This window comes from Lactuca serriola, chromosome 2, assembly GCF_051521515.1.
Source record: "Lactuca serriola cultivar US96UC23 chromosome 2, Lser_US96UC23_V15, whole genome shotgun sequence".
NCBI classification, from domain to species: Eukaryota; Viridiplantae; Streptophyta; class Magnoliopsida; order Asterales; family Asteraceae; genus Lactuca; species Lactuca serriola.
In genome coordinates, this window is record NC_136409.1 from 201,532,279 (window position 1) to 201,550,179 (window position 17,901).

General features: G+C 30.1%; 4 protein-coding genes across 5 annotated transcripts; all 4 read right to left on the reverse strand.

Annotated features, from left to right (window-relative positions):
- Window positions 1–1,805: 1,805 nt before the first annotated feature.
- Window positions 1,806–2,819, reverse strand: LOC145090726 (uncharacterized). Of its 2 annotated transcripts, none has more exons than XM_079028827.1 (2): window positions 2,478–2,819; window positions 1,806–2,409 (listed from the first exon to the last, which is right to left on the reverse strand). In XM_079028827.1, the coding sequence occupies exons 1-2, from the start codon at window positions 2,805–2,807 to the stop codon at window positions 1,936–1,938; spliced, it is 804 nt and encodes a 267-aa protein (XP_078884953.1). In that variant the 5' UTR covers window positions 2,808–2,819; the 3' UTR covers window positions 1,806–1,935. The 2 variants fall into 2 exon arrangements, with proteins under 2 accessions (XP_078884953.1, XP_078884952.1); XM_079028826.1 differs by having other exon boundaries at window positions 1,806–2,421.
- A 4,683-nt stretch (window positions 2,820–7,502) lies between these two features.
- On the reverse strand, window positions 7,503–8,670 carry LOC145090727 (uncharacterized). The gene is made up of 2 exons (XM_079028828.1): window positions 8,207–8,670; window positions 7,503–8,126 (listed from the first exon to the last, which is right to left on the reverse strand). Exons 1-2 carry the CDS (start codon window positions 8,540–8,542, stop codon window positions 7,653–7,655), a joined length of 810 nt encoding a protein of 269 aa, XP_078884954.1. The 5' UTR covers window positions 8,543–8,670; the 3' UTR covers window positions 7,503–7,652.
- Window positions 8,671–12,379: 3,709 nt separating this feature from the next.
- On the reverse strand, window positions 12,380–14,474 carry LOC145088141 (uncharacterized). Its single transcript, XM_079026361.1, has one exon. It carries the CDS (start codon window positions 14,464–14,466, stop codon window positions 12,541–12,543), a length of 1,926 nt encoding a protein of 641 aa, XP_078882487.1. The 5' UTR covers window positions 14,467–14,474; the 3' UTR covers window positions 12,380–12,540.
- LOC145088142 (uncharacterized) lies at window positions 14,456–17,463 on the reverse strand. Its single transcript, XM_079026362.1, has 2 exons — window positions 16,997–17,463; window positions 14,456–15,083 (listed from the first exon to the last, which is right to left on the reverse strand). The coding sequence occupies exons 1-2, from the start codon at window positions 17,330–17,332 to the stop codon at window positions 14,610–14,612; spliced, it is 810 nt and encodes a 269-aa protein (XP_078882488.1). The 5' UTR covers window positions 17,333–17,463; the 3' UTR covers window positions 14,456–14,609.
- Between the last annotated feature and the right edge of the window lie 438 nt (window positions 17,464–17,901).

The following is a 17,901-nucleotide window of genomic DNA, read 5'->3' on the forward strand; positions in this document are numbered from 1 at the left end:
TTTAGATAATGTTGTCCATTTATAATTATTACTTTCCTCATATAAATAATAAAACTTACCCCATATATATATATATATATATATATATATATATATATATATATATATATATATCGATTTTATAAACAATATTAACATTAAAACAAAGTGATTAAAATTTTTTATTTTATATAACATACCAACCTACTTTATTTTATCTTTATATAGTAATAATAAACTTTATAATTTTACACAACAAATATACATATTTCGAATTTTGTCATAGTATTATACCTTACAAAATAAAATTCTTTCCAAAATAATATTCGTCAATAATTTCGTACATAATTTCACCAAATCTAAATTTGTATTTTCTTTATATAAATTTTTTTAATGATTCTGATTTTTTCCCTCCAAAAATATTTCAAGCATTTATTTTTTAGATAATATTGTCCCATTATAATTATTACTTTCCTCATATAAAATAATAAAACCTATCAATATGCCTATATACTTATATTTAACTTTTATGAGCAACATTAACACTAAAACAAAGTGATGGATTCAAGTGACGATTTATCTTCTTCAAGAAAAAGAAAAAAGCTAAATGTCTTGCCCCTAACGTTTTACCTATCAATCTTTCGTCAAATTACACTAATGTAATTATATTTGATTTTGAAGGTATTCATATGTGATGAAGAATGTCATTCAACTAATAAAACAAAAAATGTTGTGTACAAAGAGGTACTTCAACGATTATAGATATTTATAGATTTCAATCTATCTTCTGCATATTTCAATAATACCAATAACCATAACTTTTTTTAATAATTATTAGGCAATATCTGTAAACATTTGTATGTCTTTTTTATATGTTCCCCCGCGTTTAACGCGAGTTATAATCTAGTTTAAACTATACTGACCATTCAATATATACTGAGTGATCAATAATAATGAACAAAAAACACAGATATAAGCGAATTTACTAACTTGGTGAATTTAACATCTAATAACTAACCGACCGTTCAAAAAAAAAAAAAAAAACTTAACCAAATAATAATAAGTTATAAAAACCTTCCATTGGAGATGCTCTAATATATTATCTTCTAAATCTAAGTTTAAAATATCATATAAAATATTTATAAATTTTCAAAACATCAAAGTTATCATTTTAATTAATTTTAATAAGTGAAAAATTATAATAATTAAATAATTAACATCTAATGTAACAGTAATATTCAATCAAAATTTGAAATTATGTTTACTATGACAATACACACAATATTAAAATAAAAAATAATTTGAGAAAGTTTGTTTAAATACTTAGGGTGTCTGAGATTGCTTATTTGACATTGATAATAAAATGTTTTAAGTATGTGATAAGAAAATTTCATAAACATTTTTGATAATTTACACATAGAAGTACCATTTTCCAAACAATAAAAAATAACTTTTTAGTTTATTACGTTTTGGTCACGAATAATGTAAACAATTTAAAAAAAAAACTCTATTTTAACATCAAATAAGTTAATAAACATTTTTACTAAAAAAACCATAAAATTTAAATAAACAAATCCCAAACACCCCCGTGATATCAAGTCGTTTGCTAAAAAAGGATGCACCTGATAATTTTAGGAGAATATCGTACATGATTTGTATACAAAACAACAAAGAAGTTTGATTATAAAGCTGACCCATTCATTTAGATATTTCTTTCCAAAGGTAGAAAAGATTATTATTTTATTATATCACCCCTCCTTTTTTAATTATGCCTTGTTATAAGTATTATCATTTATCAACCAAAACACTTCAAAATTTCTCTTTGAAATTATATGAAAATGCATTCACCAATGCATTTTTGGCCATAGAGAGACGACTTTTTGTGTTGCAAGAGATTATCGAATACTTTGCATCGACAGACATATCACTAACGCCCAACATTTAAACGACAAATATCTAAAATAAGTATGGGATTAAAGCCTTGACATCCTTCCCAAATCCTCCACCAAACTTTGAAACGTACCATTTTCTTGTCGCATAGCTTCGCCCCATCAACAGGAACATTGTGCCTAGAGTGAAACAAAACGAAAATCCCGTCTGACAAATGCATGAGACTCCTATGAACTCAACAATTTCAAACATATAGTGTGGGCATATAACGAAATGGAACAAACCACCTTTTGGGATTTTATACTCTCTATCTGCTTCCTTTCTTAGGCTCGAAAGAATGCAATGATGGTAAAAGTTTCCACTTATTCCAATCAAGAACATTCCAAGTCCAACGTATTTGAGATCGAAAAAAGGTTCAGAAGATTCTTGAGATAAATATTGGGCGTAAATCATTGTAGCAATTGACACACCATAGCTTAAACCGATTGTTATGGAAACGCTAAGCATCATATATCCGCTAAACTTGTGAATGAAGAGAACCTGCACACCAAGCTGTATGAAAATATTTGAATTGAAGTTTATAAAGAAGAAAATGCATGCGTACGTACCTCAAGGATCCTCTTGAAGAAATGAATAGTGAGGACAAATATAACCATAACAAATCGAGGATCTTGATGTTGAAAAACAGCAAAAGAGACAAGACCCACGAGGAACGATGGTGTATAGAACACAAGCATCCCGATTCTACTGGGCAGCTTACGTTTCTCCTTGTCTTTTCGTTTGTTTAGATCAGAGGCATCACAGAACTTAGCGTACTGCTTGTTTTTGCCTATCATTTCCATGTAACCGGAAGTAATGAGAGCCAACAGGTTGAAAATCGACATTGCATTGATGAACAAGGAAGGTGTTGATGGAAATAGGAACAATGAGATCACCATTTTGATTTTTGATATTTTTGATGGTATATATTAGTAATTGGTGCTTTCAAGTATGTGTATATATAGGAGCCATAAGAAAATAATGGTAGGCAAATGAGAGAGAGACTTGAATTAAAACCAACCACCTGAATCAATTCCAATTAGAAATAAAGAAATCCACAGTGTATTAAATTTTATAGAGTTCAATAGATTATCACTATCATTTTTTAGATTCCATACAACTCCATCAATATTTTTCCTATAATACATTGAACTCTATAAATTATAACAGAAAATTACAAAAGCTAATTTATAGTATGTAATTAAGATTAGAATTTTTTTTTTTCCCATTGAAGAGTTCAATGACCATTGAACTCCAAATCCATTGAATGACAATATGACATCTCATTATGGTAAAGTTTTATCTATTAAATGACAACTAGATTTCCCACCTCATTCAACCATCTCATTAAACTCATCATTGTAGATGCTCTAAAAGAAAAAAAAAATATATTAAGGTATTCATTAAAATAACAAGAATAAGGAGGATATCACAAATTAGCTTTTACATTAAATAACAAAAATAGGGAGGATATCACATATTAGCTTTTACATTCATAAATAACCATTTATGAGCAACTAGTAAAAAATCTTTTGAATAAATGCCTTTAAATATGAGAGAATTTGTTTTTTAGTACAATTATTACATATTTATTATTCTACTACTAAATTTAAATATTTAAACATGTTTGGCATGCGTTTTTTAAAGATTTTAGTAACTTTTACCTTTTGGTTTTTCACTACAAGATAAAAAAATGGTAAAAACTTTGTTTGCAATACGAACATAAAACTTTTGTTTAAAACAAAAAAGGTCAAATGTCAAATCTAAAAGCTATTTCAAGACTTCAAATAACATTTAACACAAAACTTTTGTTTATTTTAACAAATTTACTAAAATGTCCTTAGAAAGAATACTTATCTATTAGAGGTGAATGTGGTGCGGTTCGATGCAGTTATTAGAAAAAAAAAAAAAAAATTAAATATCCTTATATTTTTTGTTCCTACAAATCCTCCTACCTAATTAAATGGTGATATGTGTCACATTTATATTTTAGTGTAATAATGTGACACATATCACCATTTAATTGGGTAGGAGAATTTATAGTAAAAAAATAGGATGATGTGGTTAATCAATTTTCAAAACCAATTGATGTGGTTATTTTTGCGGTGTGGTTTTATTTATTTATTTATGGTTCGGTTATTAACCGCATGAATTTGGTGTGATTATTTTGTGTGGTTTTTAACAACAGATAACCATTTTTGATTTTGCATGACTTGTTTGGACAATTAAACTTTTTTAAAAGATTTTAAGAGTTCAAATATGTTACTTGTAATATATATATATATATATATATATATATATATATATATATATATATATACACTAGCCGTCTACCCGCGCAAAGCGGCGGACGACGAATAATTTGATCTCTTTAGGGTTAAAACCATTTTGCGTTTACTTCGAGAAATGAATATTAAATGACATCTATTTTTCAAGAGCATTACCATACCATATTAAAGGGGTGTTTGGCTAAGCTTTTTTAAAACAACTTATTAGGTTCCACATCACTATAAGTTAAAAAAGTGTTTGGATTAAAATAACTTATTCTGGTGGAGAACCTCTAATACGTCATTTTTTCATAAGTTACCCTACACTTACTTATTAACTTATAAGCTAATAAACTAATAAGCAATAAACTTTTTTGCCAAACACCCCCTAAATGGTTATTACTTCCATTTATCGTCCTCTTTTTTTTTTTTTTTTTTTTTTTTTTTTTTTTTTTTTCGTTTTCCTTAATTCCTTTATTAATTTAATGTCCTACTAAGTAAAACGCTAAAATATATAAATAATAGTTTATAAAAATAAACCTTTAGATTGTGATTCAAAAGTCGATAAATAGGCCTTTGAGAAGGCCAAAATACTCAGGTGTCAACTTGTTCATTGTGATTTTAAACCAAGTTTGGTCACAAATTAAAACATTTTCAACGATGGTATGTAATTCAAGGATTCATATTGATATAGGTTCTCGAAACCTTAAAATATTGAACAAAATCTATATAGAACCTTATAATAAGGACAATAATCACTGTAATCAGGAAGTCAATGTGATGAAACTTGATAGTATAAGGACCAATGATGAAAAAGATTTCATTTTTAGACTAAACAAGATGAAAAATATACAAACTACCTTAATCATGTCAAATCTTGTGTTTAACTGCTCTTTATTGCAAAAGTAAGATGCCAAAATATACAAACTAATGATAATATAATGCTCTAACTGGCCCTCTTGGTTGAGTTCTTTGAACCTGTAAATCCAACACATTAAAGAAACATAGTAAAAAGCCTTTTTAGGAACAAACCTGATATAATAAAGCCTTCACTCAATATATTTATAAGATAAAAATACAAAAAGTTAAAAATGATGAAATCAATTACAAGTAAGGATTAAAATAAAAACCTGTTAAGAAAGAGCCATCTGCAGGAAGGATATTTGAATCAACATGTATTTTCTGATGGTTTCAAATTTTGAATTATCCGAAATTTAGGGAAGGAGATAGAATTTGTTGAGAAATATAAGGATTCAAAACACAGGTTAAAATTTAATATTATTTTATTGATGACTACTTGTACTATTAGCTTAATGATTTGAACGTCTTAAAAAAAATAATATTATTATATTCAATTTATTTTTAGAAATAGTGGGATTTCTTTTATAAGATAATAAAGATATAAGGTATAATACAATTAATTTAAATCATAAATAACTAATATTTTAAACTATCAAATTTCATCATTTTCTAAAGTTAACAACAAAAACAACACTTTTGTCTTATAAAATTTTATCTTTCAAAGACTCAAGTTAGTCAATTTACATATAACCTGAGTACCAAATAAACTACACCTCTACCAAATAAGCTACTCGATAGAAAAAAATAAATAGAATATATTTGATTTCTCTAAATTTTGACTCATATTTGCATTTAACTCTTGTCAAACCCATTATGATAACTAATATTGGCATTTAATTTTAGCATATAAGTTTGACATTGTTAACATTTAGATAGGTATCACTTTTGGCATTAATTCGGCATTTATTCTAAATTTAATTTTGCCAATTATATTGATTTAGGTTAATTTTGGCTTTTAATGCTGTGAATTTTAGTTTTGATATAACATTTTCTTGAGTTTTAGGGGGTGTTTGGCTAAGTTTTTTAAAACAACTTATTATGGTTCCACACCACTATAAGTTAAAAAAGTGTTTGGATGAAAGTAACTTATCCGATGAAGAACCTCTAATAAATCATTTTTTCATAAGTTACCTTACACTTACTTATTAACTTATAAGCTAATAATAAGTTACTAGACGTGTGCCCGTGTAAAGCGGCGGCGACAAATAGTGTCCGAATGGTGATTAATTTATTTTGGTGAATAGTTTCATTGCGGCTATCGGATCAAACCATAAAACCTTTAACTATAACCAAGTTAATCTTCAAACATTGAAAAATCCATTTATGTGTCACTTCTTTGTAAATTGCAATTAATTACTCATTCGTAATGTTAACTTCTAATAACCGTAACATCTTAACTTGTTTCACAACTTTAACCGGTTTGCTGGGTTGTAAATTCAATCCGTTTTTTTTTTTCAATCTATTTTATGTTGTTTTTTCTAGTCCTGAAACCATTTTAATTTATAAATTTAACACAAATGTTTACCTATTTATTTGTTTATTATAGCATTTTACTTTTATTTTTTAACAATGTATTTTTCAATTTTTTTTTTATCATTATCTCTCCGAAAAATCCTATGGTGTGAAGAAAACCACCATAACGTATCTCATCCGTATTTAAGATTTTCAACCTACTGAATATACAAACACCATGATATAACGGTTATAGATTTGATACCAATTAAGATTTTCAACCTACTAAATATACAAATGTAATATGTGTATTGAATGGTAAGCATAAGTTCATTGTAAATGATGTAGTAGGTTTGGTACCTCTTAAATTTCAAGAAATGTTTAAAATGCTTTATATAATAGTAAAGATAAAGATAAGTTATAAGCTAATAAGCAATGTCAAAGACCCCCTTAGAGTTTTGCCGAACCATAAGGCACGAAATAAGTTGGGCTCCCAATCTATTTGGTTCAAAAGATTTTGCAAATTTAATGAATAACCAAGTCTAACACTATATTGTATAAATATAAAACACACCCAAAATTTGAAGTGGCTACTTTGTTGTAAGGTGTGATAGACGATGATAATATATTTTTTATTTGATGAATCTATTAAAACAAAGATGATATAGAAGAGTGTTTTTGTTTTTGTTTTTTTTTTTTGTTTTTTGTTTTTTTTGTTGTTTTGTTTAGTTTAGTTTTTTGTTTTCTGTTTTGTTTTTTTTTTGTTTTTTTTGTAATAAAACATAAAAAATAGAATCTAAAATATTTGTCAAATGGCCAATTTTTTAAAATGAATAATTTAATGAAATTTAGAAAATTCAATGTCTTTGATTTTGTCAATCAAACACAATTTTTGCTGGAATTTAAATTCTAATCCCTCCAAGTTCCTTTGAAAACAATAAACTAAACACATCGTAAAAAATTGACTTTCTTTATTGAGGTATTTACTCTTATAAATTAGTTTCCTTAATTTTTCTCTTGTCTCTAATCTTTTTCAAAAGTTGTAACGTGTTATAAAAACACAATTCTTACTATAAATTATTTTTGTATATATATCAAATGGCATCAGCAACGCTTTGCAACAACGGACAAATCCCGGTCGCCTAAAACTAACCCGACAACTATCTAAAATAAGTATGGAATTAGAGCCTTGACATCCTTCCCAAACATACCACCAAACTTTGAAACGTACCATTTTCGTGTCGCATAGCTTCGCCCCATCAACAGGAACATTGTGCCTAGAGTGAAACAAAACGTACACCCTGTCTGACAAATGCAACAGACTCCTACGAACTCCACAATTTCAAACATATAGTGTGGGCATATAACCACATCGAACAATCCTCCTTTTGGGATTTTATACTCTCTATCACCTTTCTTTCTTAGACTCGAAAGAATGTAATGATGGTAAAAGTTTCCAGTTATTCCAATCAAAAACACGACAAGTCCAACGTATTTAAGATCGAAAGCAGGCTCAGGACATTCTTGAGATAAATATTGGGCGTAAATCATTGTAGCAGTTGACACACCGTAGCTTAAACCGATGGTTATGGCATCCTTTAGCATCATAGACCCGGTAAACTTGTGAACGAAAAGGACCTGCACGACATGCATGCAGTATGAAAACATTTGAACTGAAGTTTATAACTAAAGAAGAAAAACATCGCTTGCGTACGTACCTCAAGGATCCTCTTGAAGAAATGAATGGTGAGTACAGATATGACCATAAGGAATCGGCAATCTTGATGGGGAAAAAAGGTGAAAGAGGCAAGACCCACGAGGAATGATGGTGTATAGAACACAAGCATCCCGATTCTACTAGGCAGCTTAAGCTTCTCCTTGGCTTTTGGCTTGTTTGAACCAGTGTCGTCGTTATCACAAAACTTGGCGTACTGCTTGTTTTTGCCTATCAATTCCATGTAACCGGAAGTAATGAGAGCAAGCAAGTTGAAAATAGACATTGCATTGGCGAACAGGGAAGGTGGTGATGGAAATGAGAACAACGAGAGCGTCATTTTAGTTCTTGATCTCTTTGATGATATAGTTAAGTGGTGCTTTTCAAGTATGTTAATTAGTATGTGTATATATAGGAGACAGAAAATGATGGTAGGCAAATGAGACAAACTTGAATTTTAAAGCAACGACCTGAATTCAACATTCCAGTTATATTTAGAAGAAAAGGTTTTGGGCTGTTTACTAAAAATAACCAGAATAAAAGTATATATCATAGATCAGCATTTACTTTCATTACGAAAACCGTTACATTGTCTTTATTAATTTTTGGATCATAATTCATGGGGTCAAGGGCTGCTGTTCGTGTTGAATTCAACTATTGTTGGTGTATTCTTCGATCTTGACTCATTCAATGTTACAAATTAGTTTATCTTTGGTCCATCACATTTCATTTTCTCGGCATTTAATGTTACAAATTTATTTTGAAGAAATTAATTTTGCATTAAATTTTGATATATAAGTTTGAGGGTTTGACATTTGACACTTTTATTTTGTTGGGTAATAATAATATTGGGCTTCTAGCCCAACGGTATCCGGTGTTGTCCTTCCTTCTTGAAGTTGATGGTTTAAGTTCCGTCGTGGAAATAGATGAATTTAAGGTGTAGTTTAGGAATATGTTAGATTTGTCATTTCAATATATACATAAGTGGATTTAGGGTTGTGTTTGGAGATTTTAAGAGCTTTAAAAAAAGCTCCAAAAGAAATTTCGTCTAGAAATGAGTTTTTAATTTTAATTTAAAGGAAATTGACTTTGTAGGGTAATAAAATATCAACATATTTAGTCAATTTATATATTTTTGCACATAATTTACCATTATATTTACATTTGTTTTTCAAGAAACACTATTTTTTGTACACGATTACCATTATACTTAAATTTATTGTTCAAGAAATACCATTTTGACTCCCTATTTCGGGTTTAGCCGGTTTACGTGTTTAAGAAACATCATTAAACTCAAATTTGATGTTCAAGAAACACAATTAAACAAATATTTTCATGCACAATTTACTATTAAATTAAGGTTTGTACACATTTAGTAATTTTCATCTTTTCCAGCTATTATCAATTATTCGATCGTTTTCTCCAGACAAACCATTCACTTGTTTGTTTTTTAAAAACATTGCAAAAGCACAGTATCCTTCTCCCATCTGCTAAAAACACAACCACATTCTTTTTTACCATCGATATCTCTCCTACCGTGGCTCACACCTTTACCTACTCCTCTCACTTTGAAAACCATCCTACTCCCACTGTCCCACATCCTTCACTCACCCTTTTCTGCTTGAATCATGTCTAACCAATAACCACATCCTTTCAAGGATGAAATTTTGTTGGAATCTGATTCTAATTTTTTGGAGGTTTGATCTGATTCTTAGGTTTGAATGTATGTTTGAATCGATTTTGTTGTAGGTTGAAGCTGGTTTTATATTAGTTAATTGGTGGTGGTGGTGAATGGTGGAGATGGGTTGTTGTGTAGGTGAATGGTGGTGATGGGAGGTGGTGCTTGTTGTTGTGGTGGGTGGTGGCAGTGGGAATTGAACGGTTGTGAGAGTGGATGCTTTTGGCTGGAGAAGGTGAGCGAGACATAATTAAATGGTAAATTGTATACAAAAAAATTTAATGTTAAATCGTATACAAAAAAAAAAGAATTAAGCTATAATTCCCGATCAAAATGGTAGGTTTTGAACAGTTCCAATAAGTTTAATAGTAAATCGTGTACAATATTTGGATATTTGTAGTAGCGGGGTATGTATAATACATGACCTAAGAATTAGGGATTTTCCACCTTGGATATCCATTGATTTTTATACAACCAATCCAATACAATTATCGATTTGATATTTGGATATTGTCAACCGATCCAATCAAATTCGCTACTGTTGGAAAATTCCGAGCTTTGTGAATATGGAGTAGTAAAAATAACATGGGAAAATGGCCAGCCCGCCATGCATGGCCTTGTAAGGGCTAAGGAAACATTAGAATCAATTGTCCACAAAGCTAAAACATGTTACAAGCAAAGTCAAACTCAAGAAATTAATTTACCTAAAACCAAATCAAAATCTACCAGGAACCGTTATCTAAGCTCGAATGTTGTATCTTGAACTAGAAAATGAAGCGGCAGTGCAAGCCATAGTTACCTCGACAAACGACTAAGATCATCTGTGATTGTCGATGACCAATGTGTAAGAAATTAGGCACGACAAGTTTGCAAAAGATAATATTAGCAAGAGGCGGACAATTAATTCTAAAGATAATGACTAATCAAAGCTTGAAGAGTAAAAACATGGATGATGATTCATCAATAGGATCGGTATAATGATACAAAATCTTTGAAAACAAATTAGAATTTAAGTTGTATGGAATCACCTAGAAAGTGATATTAGAATTTAGGATAATGACTTGAAAGGGTAACTAACTTCTAGGTTTAGTAACTATTGTCAATGCTTGAATAAACCATTATTTTTATTTGAGATTATTTAAAAATTACCATTATGACCCCTCTATTACCGGTCATAGTAGAAATTTTTAAACAATTTCAAAAAATTCATGGATAAATCAAACACAAAATATAATTCAATGACCAAATATATACAAAAGTAGAAGTTAGTTCTCTTTCAAGTCATTATCCTTAGAATTTATACATGATAGTGTGATTAACTTCACATTTATTGATTTTGAACAGGAAAATCAAGAAGGTTGAAACAGTTCGTTCTCTAGCTGATGATATTCATAGGGGTGTGCAAAAAAACAGCAAAACCGAAAAACCAAGCCGAACCGGCCAATCCGAAACCGAAAAAAACCGAAACTGAATAAACCAGATATCAACGGGTCGGTTTTTGGTTTTCATATTTAGGTATCCGCGGATACCCGAACCTTTGATTATATATATATATATATATATATATATATATATATATATATATATATATATATATATATATATATGTATGTATAAAGTAAAAAAAAAGTATTATTTAACTAGTATTGTTTCGATTGATCTAAGAGTCCAACAACCTAATCAAAAATTCATACCGACAACTCTAATTTTGTAATTCTAAATTCATTTGATTTTCTTGTTATTTTTATTATTGTATTTATTATACAAATTATAATATATGATATTTGAACTTCATTACGTTTTTTAAACTTCATTATGTTTTTTGTAAACTCTTTGACTTAGTACTTTTAAGAAAGAGATAACTAAAATGGCGTTTGTAGTTTCAATTGAATTTAATTTTTTATATTTTACCGGGTACCCGTGAACCGAACCGTGGTTACCCGCTTTCACACGGTTCGGTTCGGTTCGGTTTTTTTGTCAATACTGTTCGGTTTCGGTTAGTGCGCATGAGGTACCCGCCCCGTGGTCACGGTTCACAATTTTATTACTATCCGAAACGAACCGCCCCGTGAACACCCCTAGATATTCATAACTGGTCTGAAGTAATTAACAAATATATAATTCTAAAATACAAACTAGGAAAATATAAAGAATCATATTTAAATCTATATTATATTAAGAGAAAGAATCAACCAGAAGATAAAGCTCGTTAGAGTTGGCCTAATGATAATAAGATAAGAAAATTTCTGTTCTGTTAAGTTATTTGACCATGGACGTCAAACCACCCTGTCGAGATTTTTTTATAAAAAATGTCATAATGCTAGGTCATTAATCAAAATGTAACAGCATTTCTCTTCACTTTCAATGTTAAAATGAGCCATTTTGCCTTGAAAAGCCCACATATACCTCCTCATTTTTCAATCACTTCATTGGAAAACGTTTTTAAACTTGCAAATTGTTTACATAATCTCATCTTTTTACATTTTTGATTGAGAAATATAAAGGCATAAGAACACGTCAATTCCTATTCACTGTGAATATTTAAAAGGCTACCCCTCCTGGTCATTTATGCCAAGGTAAAGGTACTTCCACTTTTCTTACTGTTATTTTCCATATCAACTTGTGAAATGTTTAAGACTCTTGAAGCACATTATTCGGTGTTAAGTGTGAAATGTGATATTATTAGTATTTGATGTAGATAAACTATTCAAGACCAATGGTGATTGATCCAAATTTCTATCACTTGATAAACCCAACAAAATCTCAGCCGTTGATGCATCAGCTGAGAATCCCTTACCAACCATTTCATCAACAAACTCGATTGCCCTCTTCCCATTATTATTGCAAACAAGACCTTGAATGACTACATTGTATGTGCATCCATCTGGGGAACAGTAGCCACTTTCTACCATTTCCTGAAACAACATGATTGCTTCATCTTCAAGACCACCCTTGAAAAGTCCATCAATCAAGATATTGAATATACGTGTGTTTGGTTTTATTCCATTGCTTTCAAGACCATGAAAGACATTTTTTGCAGATTCGAGTTCCCTGGCTTTGCACAACCCGTTGATCAGAATGCCATAAACCACAACATCAAGATCCAATTTCGAATCTTTCATCTCTCGAAACAGATTCATTGCTTTCTTATGATAATTATTTTTTAACAAACCATCTAACAAGATTGAGTATGTAACAAGATCCGGATGTTGGCCACATGATTGCATTTTCTTCAGGAAGTGCAGCGCGACAGATAGCTGTTGGGTAAGACAGAACCCACGGATCAAGGTGGTGTATGTGATGGTATTAGCAATCAGACCTCTTTTAGACATTTTATCGAACACTTTTAGTGCATCATCTGTCCTCTTTTTCTTAGAATACCCATTAATCAAGATGTTATATGTATGCACATTTGGATTACATCCGTTGCCAATCATTGAATCAACTACCTTCTCCGCTTCGTGTAACCTACCTTGCAAGCAATACCCGTCAACCAAAGCGCTGTAAGTGACTACATCTGGCTTCACTGCTTTCTTGATCATAAGCTCGACCATTTTGGCAGCCTTTTCGACCTCCCCTTCTTTACAAAGTGAATCCACCAAGATAGTATACGTTTGAACATCTGGATTTGGTATCTTTTCGAATATCTCCATGCCTTCTTTCCACCTGTTTGTATTACACAAACCACGGATCATTGAGTTGCACATGCCCACATTTGGTTTTGAAGTTCCACGAATCAACTTCTCAAAGAGTCTAAAAGCTTCGGTGACCATTCCATCCTTGCAAAGACTATCAATGATCATGCTATATACAACATCACCAACTTCCATTCTTTTGTTCTTCATTTTCTTGACCAATTGAATTGCAGCATTAGTGTTCCCCATTTTACATAACCCATTGATTACTGTTCCACAAGTAATTGAGTTGGGATGAATCCCTTGTTCCAGCATGTTTTTAAACAACTCCACAGCCAAACCCATCTGGTTATCACCAATCAGACCCTTGATCAAAGTAGTAAACAGGGCAACATCGACTTCATAACCAAGTTTCAATACTCGACCCAAGACTGAGAAACCCAAGTCGACACGATTCAGATGACAGTAACAGTTGATCAAAACGCTCAAGATATGAACATCAGGATCAAGGATTTCCAGGCATTCCATTTCTTCAATCACAGATATTGCAGCCTCGTAATGTTTCATTCTCGCAATGGCTGCCACTACCTGGGTGAAGTACGATAAAGAAGGCACGGGTTGCATCTGAATCATTTCATGGAACAGAATATTTGCATCATCAACGCTTTTGAACCCTATTCTGCACTGATTTCTAACGAATTTGTTGAATCGGGCGCGGCTTTTTAAAACACTTGAGGGCTTATTGTCGTTGATGGCGGGAGAATTAGCAAAAGCTCTGGAACTGGTGTAACGAACGAAAAGATTCGAGTAAAGCGATTTCTGAGAAGCTGTAGATTTCGTCATTCTCGCGTTATGTGATAAGTCCACAATTTGCTTATGTTTATGTTTGGGTAAGTTTTCGTTTTTAGTCCTTGTGAAGTTACAAGTTTTGGTGCAACAATTTAATAACATAACTCAAAATCCGAAATTCCAATAAATTTTAAATATTTGCAAAAGTGCACCTAAATGGGTATTATAGTATTCTTTTTTCCATGTTTATAACATAAATTTGCCCATAACTAAACAATATGCGAACATTCTAACCACAACAACTTTTAAAAGACATACGGAATTAAAACTTTGACATCACTCCCAAATTTCTCCCCAAACTTCAAAAGGTACCATTCGCGTGTAGCATAACTCCTTCCTGTCAAGTAAAACATCGTACCGAGAGTGAAAGCGAGAGCATACGTTGTTTGAGCAATGCAAGAGACTCCAATGAACTCTATGATCTCAAACAGATAGTGTGGGCATATAACTAAATCAAATAATCCTCCTTTCGGGATTTTATACTCTCTATTGCCCTTTGTTCTTAGATTAGAAAGAATGTGATGATGATAAAAGTTTCCAACTATTCCAATTATGAACAACACAATTCCAACGTATTTTAGGTCTATTGTAGGCTCGTTATGTTCTTCAGATAGGTATTGAGCATAAATCATTGTCCAAGTAGAGATGGTGTAGCTTGAACATATAGTAATCGCGGTTTCAAGTGCCATGGAACCACTATATTTGTGAACAAATAGGACCTTTAACCCAAAAAGATAAAAGTTAGTTGGTTTCCGAAACATTGTAAATTTGTGATGAACTATTTATTTTTCATAATAGAAATTCACTTTAACACAATGAAGACAAGAAAATAACAAATTTTAGCATCGTTTGTTTTCCCATCCCAATCACATATTTAAATATCATATCAAAGAGCATATCTTCAATATTTATATGATATAATAACATATTATGGTTATTATATGACTAGTTGTGAGACCCATGTATTACATGGGTTAATTTAAAAAAAAAAATTAAATATAAAGGTTAAAATATTTAAGAACTTTGAATTTATAAAAAATAAAAAATATAATGAATTATTATAATGAAAATGTTTTTTTTATCTTTTAAATATAAACAAATAAAAGAAACTAATGAGCTTTAATTTTGAAAATTTTGAAATTAAAAGTAAGTTCATTAATGAAATTAATATCCATTTATTGCAATTATTATATTAGATTATTATGTGAAATTTAATAAAATAAAAAATTTATAAAATGACATATGGAAAAATAAATAATTTAAAATAAACAAAAAATGACATTAGACAAATTGAATGAATGTGACAAGTGAAAAAAAAAACCTTCATTTATTAGAAATGATTTTATTAGAACACTAATTGATAACCCGTGACACTCACGATTATAAAATTAATTAAACGTTAATAATAAAAACTTAAAGTTGTTAATCAATTATTTTAAATAAATTATTAATTAAGAGATATTTTTTTAGTTATATAAAATTATAATCATTGATTTAAATAAGTACATGAAATTATATATATATATATATATATATATATATATATATATATATAATTTTATTTTTTGTTCTAATGGTATTAATTCAATGTAATTGGAGTGTGAAATTTAAAATGAAGAAACAACTATTAATTTAATGTAATGTAATTAGAGTGAGAAATTTAAAATTTAAAATTTAATATGAAGAATTAATAGATTGATATATGGCATGATAGGTGACATATAATATTAATGAAGATTTTTAATATAGTGACACTTGTCAATAAGAGAATAAACTTATTCATTTATTTAAATAGAAAGATAACAATCATAATATATATATATATATATATATATATATATATATATATATATATATATATATATATATATATATAGAGAGAGAGAGAGAGAGAGAGAGAGAGAGTTAATTATTATTTATTTTCTAATAAAATTTTGGGCGTGTTCGGCACGCAACATTTGGGAGCTTCTAGCTTTTAAGAAAACGCTAGTTAAAAATAAAAAGTTTCGTTCGGCGACATGAACGTTTAGTTTTTAACCTAAACAAAACACTCCAAAATCAAAAGTTACATTGAGTAGCTTTCCACAAAACGCTCCAAAATTAAACGCTACCCGCTACCTGCTACCAATTAGTTTTGTCAAACACGTCCTTTATGTTTGGAAACCTTATTAAAATAAAAGTGAAAATTTATAATGTATGTGAACAATTTTAAGTGTTATATTCAATGATGGATCCATTTTAAACTCGAAAATGATTTTTGTGTTGACATATTATACAAAAAGGCTTAGCGGCACAACTTGTTGCCCGTTTGCCATCTCACTCATTGTACGATGACAATCAAAGTACGTTGTTTTTCAAAATAAGTTTATTTTTTTTGTCGAAAAAAAAACCCATAAAAAATATATATTATACACTATAACATGAAATCTTGTACGCTGCTATTCATATTCATAAACATTAATAAATTGGTGTTTGACATAATTGAAAAAAGAAAATTTGGTCATAAAGCCTTTAGCTTGGTATAAAAATAGATTAGATGCACAAAACATGCATTGAAAAAAGCGTGAATTTGAATTGTTCAAATCATTGATTTATGTGGTTGAAGTTAAAGAAAGAGACAAAAAGATTGCACCTCAAGTACTCTCTTCAAGAAATGGATGGTGAGAACCAAGATAAGCATTATGAATCGAAGATCTTGATTGCCAAAAATTGCAAAAGAGGCAAGACCCACAAGGAACGCTGGCGTATAGAGCAAAAGCATCCCGTTTCTACTACCCACCATAGTCTCCTGAACCTTGTCTTTCTTTAAAGCTGCGACATTGAAGAACTTGGAATACTGCATATGTTTGCCTTTTGTTTCCATGTATCCACCATTTGCTAGTGACAAACAACTTAATACTGACATAACTGTGACAAAAAAGGAAGAAGGTGGTGGATATAAGAGCGTTTGGAACAACAAAATCGTCATTTTTTTTCGCTTCCTAAATTTGAATCTCAATTTGATAATACTACTATTGTGTTTATATCATGTGTTTGTGCCAAACTTTGAGGTTTGAGTTTAAAGGGGTGTGTGAAATGAGTGGCAGCAACATTGTGTACGTGTACCCCAAATTTTCAGGATTTTAACGTGAAATAAGGGGACTCTTATGGAGTTGTGGTGAACACTTTTATAATGTTAAACTTATAAAGAAACAAACATATGTAAAAGCGACATTATGAAGAAAATAACCAAACATCCAAAATTAGTTTCCTAACATCATAGCATTTAAATTTGTTAAACCATCAATACATGGGTATGTTATATGCCAATTTTGAGGTACAGATCAGCTAAGAGTGAGTGAACCCAAATAAGCCGCGTGGCAAGAACTAAAGAGCGTAAAGTTTGTAAGACATGTACAAAAAAAGTGAATGACACATTTATTTGTCTTGGCATTTGGTTGAATCACTTCACGCACACGAAACATAGTGAATGCCAAACTTTATGTTTTCAGACATACTTCCTTTATAAATAATGTTATTTTTAGCAAGTTTGGCCAA